The sequence below is a fragment of the Mauremys reevesii genome, linkage group 3 (assembly GCF_016161935.1).
Source record: "Mauremys reevesii isolate NIE-2019 linkage group 3, ASM1616193v1, whole genome shotgun sequence".
In the NCBI taxonomy this organism is placed as follows: Eukaryota; Metazoa; Chordata; order Testudines; family Geoemydidae; genus Mauremys; species Mauremys reevesii.
This window is the reverse complement of record NC_052625.1, coordinates 145665276-145675944: the sequence shown is the minus strand read 5'-3', so window position 1 is coordinate 145675944 and position 10669 is coordinate 145665276. Positions and strand designations below refer to the sequence as shown.

At 41.5% G+C, this 10669-nt stretch overlaps 1 protein-coding gene across 11 annotated transcripts; it reads left to right on the top strand.

Moving 5' to 3' along the window:
* The first annotated feature begins 490 nt into the window (after positions 1 to 490).
* On the top strand, positions 491 to 10453 carry PRSS35 (serine protease 35). Of its 11 annotated transcripts, none has more exons than XM_039528154.1 (5): positions 491 to 709; positions 878 to 929; positions 1427 to 1491; positions 4930 to 5010; positions 7871 to 10453. In XM_039528154.1, exons 4-5 carry the CDS (start codon positions 4949 to 4951, stop codon positions 9132 to 9134), a joined length of 1326 nt encoding a protein of 441 aa, XP_039384088.1. In that variant the 5' UTR covers positions 491 to 709; positions 878 to 929; positions 1427 to 1491; positions 4930 to 4948; the 3' UTR covers positions 9135 to 10453. The 11 variants fall into 11 exon arrangements, with proteins under 11 accessions (XP_039384088.1, XP_039384095.1, XP_039384091.1 ...); XM_039528161.1 differs by lacking the exon at positions 4930 to 5010 and adding an exon at positions 1591 to 1628; XM_039528157.1 differs by lacking the exon at positions 878 to 929.
* The last annotated feature ends 216 nt before the right edge of the window (positions 10454 to 10669 follow it).

Below are 10669 nucleotides of genomic sequence, written 5' to 3'. Positions count from 1 at the left end.
TGCCCCCCCAGTCTGGACCACTTCGCCCCTGAACCCCCCGCTGTCCCTGCCACCCCAGTCTGTTCCCCTTCTCCCCTGCACCCCCCGCTGTCCCAGCCACGCCCGGCTGTTCCCCTTCTCCCTGCACCCCCCGCTGTCCCTGCCACGCCCGTCTGTTCCCCTTCTCCCCTGCACCCCCCGCTGTCCCTGACACGCCCGTCTGTTCCCCTTCTCCCCTGCACCCCCGCTGTCCTTGCCACCCCCACAGCCCGCTCTCTAGCTTCCCTACAGAGCGGTCATCCCACAGCGTGCACCTCTGCCGCCCTCTCCCGCCTTCCCCTCCAGCCAGCTGTTCCAGCTCATCCCGCCAGCCCTTTTCCTTCCCCTCCCATCCACAGAGACACCCGCACGCGGTCCCAGCAGCTCACCCTCGGGCCGACCTCCCTCTCCCTCCGCCTTTCCATCCCCTCCCCCGCCTGGGAAAAACCTGGCAGCTCCCCCCATTCCCTTCTTCAGTAGCCGCCAGGGCTCAGACTGTGCTCAGCGGCTGCTGCTCTCTCTGGTGCTGACTGGCTGGTGGTGGCGATCTCTCTCTCACTAAATTGGGAACCAGCTGGCAAATACGGATTGCTAACTAGATAAGAGTAGAGCACCTATTGCGTGTCCGCGTAGAAAGTTTTAGGAGCCGGGGATTTGGCCAGGTTTTCACCTTTCTCTCGAATGCTAACAGGTATGAAACGATCTTTCCAATGGTGTTCCTATCTAGTGCCGTCTGAGCTAGGAAAAAACTCTCAGGGGACTGGTTGCTTTAAAAGCAAACAGGCACGCTAAAATGCGGGCTGCACCTGAGACCTCTTACTTGTACCACAAAAATGCTGAACGGACTTTTTTGTTTAAGATCTGAGAGCTGGAGTTTTCGGAATAGCTGCTTGGAGCCTCAGCTGGAAAAGGTAGATAAATCTATTAAGGTGACCGTGTTTACACTGGACCACAAATGTGGCCCTCTCTGTTACAGTAGCGTTTACAAATAGATACAATTGATGAGACGTCAATAAATACATTTTGGCCAGTTACAGGATTTTACACTAAAAGTAGCTTTTTCTGAATAGCCTGACCAGTCGATGAAAATATTCTTGGCTAAAGTGAACAGAGACACTTTTTCCCCTGGTACTTGTCAAGAGTCTTGTTCCACATGGGTGGCTTAAAAATAGATAGAAAGAAAAGGCTTATTTTGGAAGTTTTCATACTTTTGTCCTTGTACAGTCCCAGCAGTGCTTATTGAGAAAGCCTTTTTTTGCGATTCCCCTCCACCCCATCCCGCTTCATCTGCTTAGTTTCTGTGCTACCATTCCTCCCATGTTTTGAAATTGACACTAATTTTATCCAGATTGCTTGTGGCAGTGAGGCGGTACAAAAATCTCTGCTAAGCTTCTTATTTAATTTTCAGCCTCTGGAGTCCTTTTTATAAAACGAGTTCATCTGCAAGAGAAATGGAAAAAGTAAAGGCAGCAGGTATTTAAATTTGAAAACTGATTATTTTGTTTTAGAAAGCTGGGATCTCTCTCTCTCTCCCCCTAAACACTAGGCTAAAACCGATTTTCTTTCTTTTAGACAACTCTAGGATCGCATTTAAAGAACTATCTGTTGAGGTATATATGTCCATAAAAGTGATTAGAAAAGGTAACACTGCTTCTGTTCCTGATAATGCTGGGGTAAATTCATCTATATATGTCTAATTCTTCTGTCTGTGCCCAAGACCCTGATATGTAGGCTCAGTGCATTATAGAGAGCATGTAGTAATTGTACACAAGAGGGTATTATTGTAGAGAATTGTATAGTTACTAGACTTCAATCTTGTAAACAGGCAAAGCTGATCAGTATCGATAAATAGGCAGGCTAGTTGCAGTGCGATCAAAGAATTTAACAGACTGCTGAGAATAGAACAGCTCATTCCTAGGAATGGGGGTGGATAAAATAAACTAATTGGAAGTGAAAGCAACTGCTAACCGCAACTTTAAAAGGGAGTTTCTTGGCCTCTACAACTCTCATTTCACTGGGAAGGGAAAGATGCTTATTAATGACAGAGCGTTAATTTTAGGAGCTGTTCAAACCATCCTCCAAACGAACAAAAGTTGCTTGACAAAGATGCTTTTTTTTCTCTCGTCCTTGAAAAGTAAGGGAAGAAAATAGTGGGCGTAGTACTGTCTGGAAAGAAATGGTATCTGTCTATAAAGTGTGCGGCAAGCTTTGGGGGCTATCCGAAGTAAAAATAGCGTTTGTTAAAGTGGAAAATTGAGCCGTTTCTCTAGCTTAGTTTAGCACTCACAGTTCACCACTAATTGCATGGATTTGTGTGTCTCTGGAGAGAAACATTCGGGACGGTGAGAGGGATACTTGGGGTTGGTGGAAGATGGGTAAGAGCATTTCATTCTCTAGTGGAATAAATGTTATCACAAAACAACCATGCTTAGTGTACTGGAAAAACTAACTCTGGATGAACTAGCGATAGTATGGGTCAGAAGTGAGGTGTGTTGTGAAAGCACTTGCCAGAGCAGTGTCTTCAGGCAATCTTATAAACTGTCATTTTTCTCAAGACAGTTCATAAGGTATCTTTTCCACCTGAAAGGGGCATACGAGAAACTATTCGTACAGTGGGCACGGCTTTTTCCAGAAAACTGAAAAACGACAGATGCCTACATCAGAGTTTACAGCCGTCCTAAACTAAAATTTAATTTATAGTTCAGTCTAGGAATAAATTGCGGGTAAGTATCCTTAATAAAAGCTGTTTTATAATGCATATTACACTCCATTGAAAGATAAAATATTTAGTGAGTGCGTTTAAAGCGCAGGTAAGAGACTTGATCTAATTCTGCCATCTAGTGGCCACACACACACACCAACCCCCCCCCCCCCCTCCAAGGAGTCCGGTGGCACCTTAAAGACTAACAGATTTATTTGGGCATGAGGTCTTATGGGTAAAAAGAAGTGGCTTTTAACCATAAAGCTTATGCCCAAAGAAATGTTAGTCTTTAAGGTGGCCCCGGACTCCTCGTTGTTTTTGTGGATACAGACCTACACAGTTACCCCCGATACTTAAGATACAGACATACAAATTTAAGCAATAAGGAAAGTCAAAATTAAGGCTGAAACTACCATTAATTCATTTTTGCAGCTGAAGTAAGTTTAGTTTGAGATTTCAGAACCCTGCCTTGTACTTTTATACATATTTTTGTAAAATTAGCTTCTATGCTTCTGCACTATACCCATACCTAAATTTACAAACTCAGTCTAGATCTGTTTTTTCTTAAATCATAATGGAAGGTCAGATATGTAAACTAATGCACTCATCAAGCATATCAGCACAAGTTTAGGAGGAAGAGGCAGACAGAATTCAGGATGGAGATTTACTGTTACGTCTTAGCTCATTGCTGGAGTAACGGTTTCTTCTATGGAGTCTGGAGGAGCAGCGGCTGTTAGCCCTAAACATTTTCATGATTCATCTTGAGATTTTCACATGCTAGCTATGGTTATATGCTGATAGATAGTTGCCAAAAAACAGTGAGTTTTCTTCCTGAATTGTTCATGTCAGTTTTTTTCCCCTTGCAAAATTGGGTGGAAAAAGATGCACCTCTGTACAGGCTGAAGTAGCAACTCCTCACTTTGAGGTCTGAAAATTGCTTAACTCTGTTTTTGAGATACTGGAGACCTAGTCCTTGTGCAAACCCCTCCAATGATAAGTACCTTTTCAACAGCCTCAGGACACAGATTGTACTAAACAGACATTGGAGGAGAAAACCCTGCCAGGATCTTGAGCTTCATTTTTCTTCTCATCCATCCTATATTAGCAAGTGAATTACAACCGAGCATGAATTAGTGGGAAATTTGGGACAGATCCACAAATCTGCTTGTGGGTGTTTGAAGTGTATGAAGTGGGAGATATGTTTATGTTGGAGCTTGTTGTTGAAGGGGGACCAGAGTGTAGAGTTTGGGAGAGTTTGCTATGCAGGATGGAGAAGTATTTGGGATGTTGGGAGTTTGAAGTGGGGAAGGTTGGAGGGGCTTGTAAGTGCAGCTGAAGGTGATCAAGCTGAGAGCCCTCATCACTGTGTTGGGGGGTTTGACAAATGGGAGGAGAAGCTGGAATTTTTCACAAGGGACCAAATCTCCCCTCTCCCTTTCATTTTGTTTCTTACCTTAGAGCAGTGTAGTGTTTAAGATCTCTCTGTTTACTAATTTTAAACACGTGTAGCAATAAAACATTGTCTAGAACACCTAGTTTGCTCTGATATGGCAATTCTATGTTTGTAATGCTTTCTAGGTATAGGCTTCTTCCAACTCTCAAAGTACATCATTTCCAACTCATAGCAAACAAAAAATGGTTAATTATAAATGACAAAATCCTTTACTTCTAATGTCTTCCCTTAGAGGGAATAAGCATTCTATTCTAGTATCAGAGAGGTAGCCGTGTTAGTCTGGTTCTGTAAAAGCAGCAAAGAATCCTGTGGCACCTTATAGACTAACAGACGTTTTGTAGCATGAGCTTTCGTGGGTGAATACCCACTTCGTTGGATGCAAGAGTGGAAATTTCCAGGGGCAGGTAAATATAAGCAAGCAAGAAGCAAGCTAGAGATAACGAGGTTAGATCAATCAGGGAGGATGAGGCCCTGTTCTAGCAGTTGAGGTGTGAAAACCAAGGGAGGAGAAACTGGTTCTGTAGTTGGTAAGCCATTCACAGTCTTTGTTTAATCCTAAACTGATGGTGTCAAATTTGCAAATGAACTGAAGCTCAGCAGTTTCTCTTAGAAGTCTGGTCCTAAAGATTTTTTGCTGGAGGCTGGCCACCTTAAGATCTGCTATTGTGTGGCCAGGGAGGTTGAAGTGTTCTCCTACAGGTTTTTGTATATTGCCATTCCTAATATCTGATTTGTGTCCATTTATCCTTTTCCTTAGAGACTGTCCAGTTTGGCCGATGTACATAGCAGAAGGGCATTGCTGGCATATGATGGTAATATTACATTGGTGGATGTGCAGGTGAATGAACCGGTGATGGTGTGGCTGATCTGGTTAGGTCCTGTGATGGTGTTGCTGGTGTAGATGACTATTCTAGTCTTTCAAACAGGAGGAGCTTATGTGGTCTTTGTGGTTGTGTTAGAGATGATTACAGAGAGCTACATCACCCCACCCATTTTATTGTAGGAAGCCTCTATATAGAGAAAAGTTAGTTATAGCTCCAGCTGGGACCATATCAACCATATTCCTGGAAAGACTTCAGCAGTGGTATGCCCAAGTCTTTCTGCATGGAACTAGCATTAGTGAACATTCCTAAACATTTATGACACTTAGCTGTAGGAAAACATCATGTATGTGGACTCTGAATTGTGAGCCAGTCATTAGGCTCAAAGAGAAGAGGAATTCTAGGAAGAATGTGTCTTGCATATTGATAGGTTTCACAAGTTCAACAAAACAGCAGGCTCTCTTAGTACCTCACTACTTGTTAAACAGGTATTTTAGGACATTAAATGTCTGAAAGGATAAATATTACTGATATTAAGGTGAAAAAACTGTTTTAAAGTTTTTTCTGTACTTTAAAACAGAATCTGTCCTAATTTAAAGTTCATATTCTTATACTCTCATGTTAGTTGCTTTTATTGCCACAATCCTGCCTTCATGCCCACTTTAACTCCTTTTACCTCAGACTTAGTGGTCCAAATCTAGAAGATCTGTATGAAGAATAAATTGGTAAGTGGGCATAGGGTGACCAGACAGCAAATGTGAAAAATCGGGGTGGGGTGGGGGTGTATAGGAGCCTATATAAACCCCAAAATTGGGACTGTCCCTATAAAATCGGGACATCTGGTCATCCTAAGTGGGCATGAATTGAAGGGCAGGTCTGCACCGATGCAGCTGCGCCACTGTAGCGCATCTTGGGAAGACACTCTATGCCAATGGAAGAGCGTTTCCCCATCGGCAGAATTACTCTACCTTCACAAGAGGCGGAAGCTATGTCAGCAGGAGAGCATCTCCCGCCGACAGGACAGTGCTTAGGTCGCTGTAACTTGCAGTAGTGTAATTCTACCCTAAGTAAGTAAGTTAGTGTATCACACAAGTTTAGGATCTTAGAAAATGTTGTAAATTACACAGATGACGAGAGACTCACCCCTGAATATGGTAGAAGTAATAAACTCCACTGCTGGACATGGTGCTCACAGTTGAATAAAGGATGGTGGGTGCTAATTGTTCTAGCTAAGATCTTTGTCTGATAACTGGTACAACAAGTTGTCCAAAAAAATATAGGACTCATTGGTGCATTTTAAAGCAAAGCTATCACTTTTTGAATTTTATTCACAAGGTACTGTTTTGTACCTTATCACTTTATCTAGCCTTATTCATTGTTTTATTACCTTTAATTTTCACTATAACAAAGAATTCAGATTTTGCTAAACTATATTATATGTAATATAAAACAGACATTTTATCCAGATTTAAACTGTAATTACAGTAAACCAAAGAGCATGGGCATAACCATACACATGCGTAAATTGCTTAAGTTAAGGTTTAATTATAGACAGTGCCCTTTCCACAGGTGCTTGAGGTTTCACTATTACCCAACTGTACAAAGAGTACATGAATAAGCTCAAATCTCCAGGCAGCAACAGCCAATATGTGGTTAATATTTTAAGCATCAAGTCCATCTACAAAGTTAGAATAGACTTGCAATTAAGGTACTGAGCTGGGATTCAGAGGAGCTTAGTTCCATTCCTGGCTATGCTACAGACTTGCTGTGTGACCTTGGGCAAGTCACTTATTCTTTCTGTGCCTTAGTGCCCTATCTGTAAAACAAGAATAATGCTTAATTTGTGTTTGTCTATTTAAATGTAAGCTCTTGTGTATGAACAGCACCTGGTACAATGGGTCTCGCATCTTAGCTGGGGCCTCCGGGCACCACTGTAATATGTATTAACAGTTTTGTGAGAGATCTCAGAGGGAAATAGCTTTGGGGGCCCATCTAGCTCCTCCGCCACCTATGACTGTGTCCTCCCTATTCTATGAATTCCTGAAACCCCTCCCCCAAATTAGCCATCTTCTACTTTCTTGTGAGTCACCCTTTGTGTATGAAGCTCTGTGGCTCTTGGGTCCCTCAGACAGACTAGAAATTCAAGGGATGGAGCAGAAGCAAATCCTTCCAAGCAAGAGCACAAGCAGGCAATTTGAGGAATGAATGTGTCTCACTGTCCACAGGTACCAGAAACAGACAGAATTGGGGATGGACATCTGTCTTTTTGGTTGGATGCGTGGTATTGGTTAGGTTGCTTAGGCCAAACACTGCTACTGTTGGATGAGATACAATAAAGAACATTTTCATTTGGAGAAAGTACTAATTTGAATCAAGCTATTTTACTTTTATGCAGCCTTTTAAAATAACATTTTGCACATGTTGGTCTGCATTTATTGCATATTATTGTCAAAATTTTTGCAGTCATGATTGTTTTCAGCCACAAACACAAGAACAAAATTAGACTAGGGACTACATTACAAAGCCTGATGTTGATGGATTTGAAATGTATCAAATGCATTTATGATTGGTACGATGCCATGTAATTAAAGTAGAACATCAAGGAAATGGGGCTAGCTTCTTAAAATACTTCTTGAGGGTTATGATTTATATCTAGGTGTAATTTATTTAATGAATAACAGAAGTAGAATTATAAAGATCAAAATGTGGGGAAATGAATGAAGAGTCAATGAGTTCCTGTTTCTTTTGTAACCTGGATGCTAATATTCTACCCCACTGATTTTGATGGAAATATTGTACAGTGCTGTAGTCATACAATAGAATCAGATCAATTTTATTTTTAAATATCAATTTGAGTCTCTATTCTCCCTTTTTCAGAGCAACACACCTTAACACAATGGGGCATATCTTGCTGTTATTGATGCTTTCCATTCCCATATTATGTCTGACTGATGGAGCCGAAACAGAACAAGATTTCACCTGGCACTTGAAGAAGGTACCCCAGATTGTGAGTGAACGGACTTTCTCCCTTGACAGCCCTAAATTTGAGGCAAAAGCCAAATTAGAACTGAGTAATGTATGTGGAATTGAATGCCAAAGGAGACTCCCACTGCCAAGCTTGTCTGACCTGAAGGAGTTTCTGTCCTATGAGACTGTTTTTGAGAATGGCACACGGACCCTGACTCATGTGAATGTTCTAGGACTAGCAGTTGATGCAGCCAAGAACACCACCACCACAAGAACGTCCTCAAGAAGAAAGAGGCAGATATATGGCACAGACAGCAGATTCAGCATCTCTGACAAGCGGTTCATGACCAACTTCCCTTTTAGCACAGCTGTGAAGATTTCCACAGGCTGCAGTGGCATTCTTATTTCCCCCAAGCACGTTCTAACAGCCGCTCACTGTATTCATAATGGCAAGGATTACATCAAGGGCAGCAAAAAGCTGAGGGTGGGATTGCTGAAGATGAGATCTAAAGGTGAGGGCAAGAAACACAGAGGTCATCAAAGGGGTAAGAGAGAGGTTTCTGTGGCAAGAGATCACAGTGAGCGTACCTCAGAATTGAAGCAGAGATCCAAAGGTCGTGGCAGAAAACAAAAGGCAACTGGGAAGAGTCAGAAAACCTCTGATAGTAAACCTTCCTTCCAGTGGACCAGAGTAAAGAGTACCCAGATCCCAAAAGGCTGGTTTGAAGGCGTAACTGGGGATGTATCCCTGGATTATGATTATGCTGTTCTTGAGCTCAAGCGCCCTCACAAAAAGAAATATATGGAGCTGGGAATCAGCCCAACAATCAGAAAGATGCCTGGTAGCATGATCCACTTCTCAGGTTTTGATGATGATCGATCTGGGCAGTTGGTCTATCGATTTTGTAGTGTGTCTGATGAATCCAGTGATCTCTTCTACCAGTACTGTGATGCTGAGCTTGGGTCTATTGGCTCTGGAGTCTATCTCCGCCTTAAAGAGCCAAACAAGAAGAAATGGAAACGCAAGATCATTGCTATTTATTCAGGTCATCAGTGGATGGATGTCAATGGTGTGCAGCAAGATTATAATGTAGCAGTACGAATTACTCCTCTCAAGTATGCCCAGATTTGTTTCTGGATACATGGGAATGATGAGAATTGTACACAAGGCTGATAAAAGCTGAAACTAGATCATCTAGCACCTAAAATATAATAAAGTAAAAACTTGCCCTAATAGTTATTGGAAGAGCATTGCCCCGTATCAGGAATTATTTGAACTTGAAGCCTGCAAATATTTTGATGTATTGAGTATTGCTATTCTTAGAGGGTTAGAATTTTCAAATTAGTTTTTTAATTATATAATAATCAACACGACATGCACTTATAATCCAAAACTGTATTTATGTTTAAAATTCTGATAAATTTGAATTGTTCTCATTAGAAAAATTGTGACTTCACTTGTTTAATTTTTTAAAGGGAAGTACTGAAACTTTTCAAACTGATACTATTAAACAATGTGGTTGGTTTTTTTTTTTAAAATACATTTGTCTTGATTTTCTCAGGGTTCTGCTCCAACAAGCATCTTCTAGTACAAGTTGCACATATCTTATATAATAGCACGTTCAGAGTGATACAAATTGTGAAACATTGGGGTAAGAACAAACTAATTAAGGTTAGTTTACTCTAAAGAGAGTATGTGCACTCTGAGGGCATGTCTACCCTTACTGTGGATCGATACTGCAGTGATTGATCCACTGGAAGTCGATTTAGTGGGTCTAGTGAAGGCCTGCTAAATCAGCCACAGATTGCTCTCCCATTGATGACGGTACTCCACCGGAACAAGAAGCATAAGATAAGTGGATGGGAGAAACTCTTCCTTGGACCCAGCGTGGTGAAGACACCACAGTAAGTCGACCTAAGCTATGTCGACTCCAGCTATGTTATTCACGTAGCTGGAGTTGCATAACTTAGGTTGACTTAACCCCATAGTGTAGACCTGCCCTGAGAGGCGACTATCTAGTTCATACTTGCTAGCTTGGAAAATTTTTTTGCATACCTTACAAACTCTTCCATGGAAATTCTGAATTGCTGTAGCTGATAAGTCCTAAAAAGAATGAATTTCATTTCATTGTATGCTAAAATAGCAAAGAATCTAATGAATGTAGCAGTTCTGTTTGGAATAAGGAAGAACCATATGGGTTTAATTTAATGCCCTTAAGTCTAGTTTGAGAAGGTATGCAAAGCTGGGGAATCTTAAACATGTGCATTATAATATTTGGAGATAAGTAGGTTTAATGTATAATAAAATATTCAACCTTTCTGCCAGGTGAAGTATTCTGTAGTTGTCTGTGTCAGGAACTGGCTATCTGACAACAGTTTAAAGCTTCAAAAAAGATTTTTGTGTGCTAAACATTTTAACAGCTTTTAAGTATCAGAGGGGTAGCCGTGTTAGTCTGGATCTGTAAAAGTAACAAAGAATCCTGTGGCACCTTATAGACTAACAGACGTTTTGCAGCATGAGCTTTCGTGGGTGAATACCCACTTCTTCGGATGCATCCGAAGAAGTGGGTATTCACCCACGAAAGCTCATGCTGCAAAACGTCTGTTAGTCTATAAGGTGCCACAGGATTCTTTGTTGCCTTAACAGCTTTTGTAATTCCTTTTATAAGAGCTCAGCTGTTATAGATAGACTGTAGCCTATCAGACTGG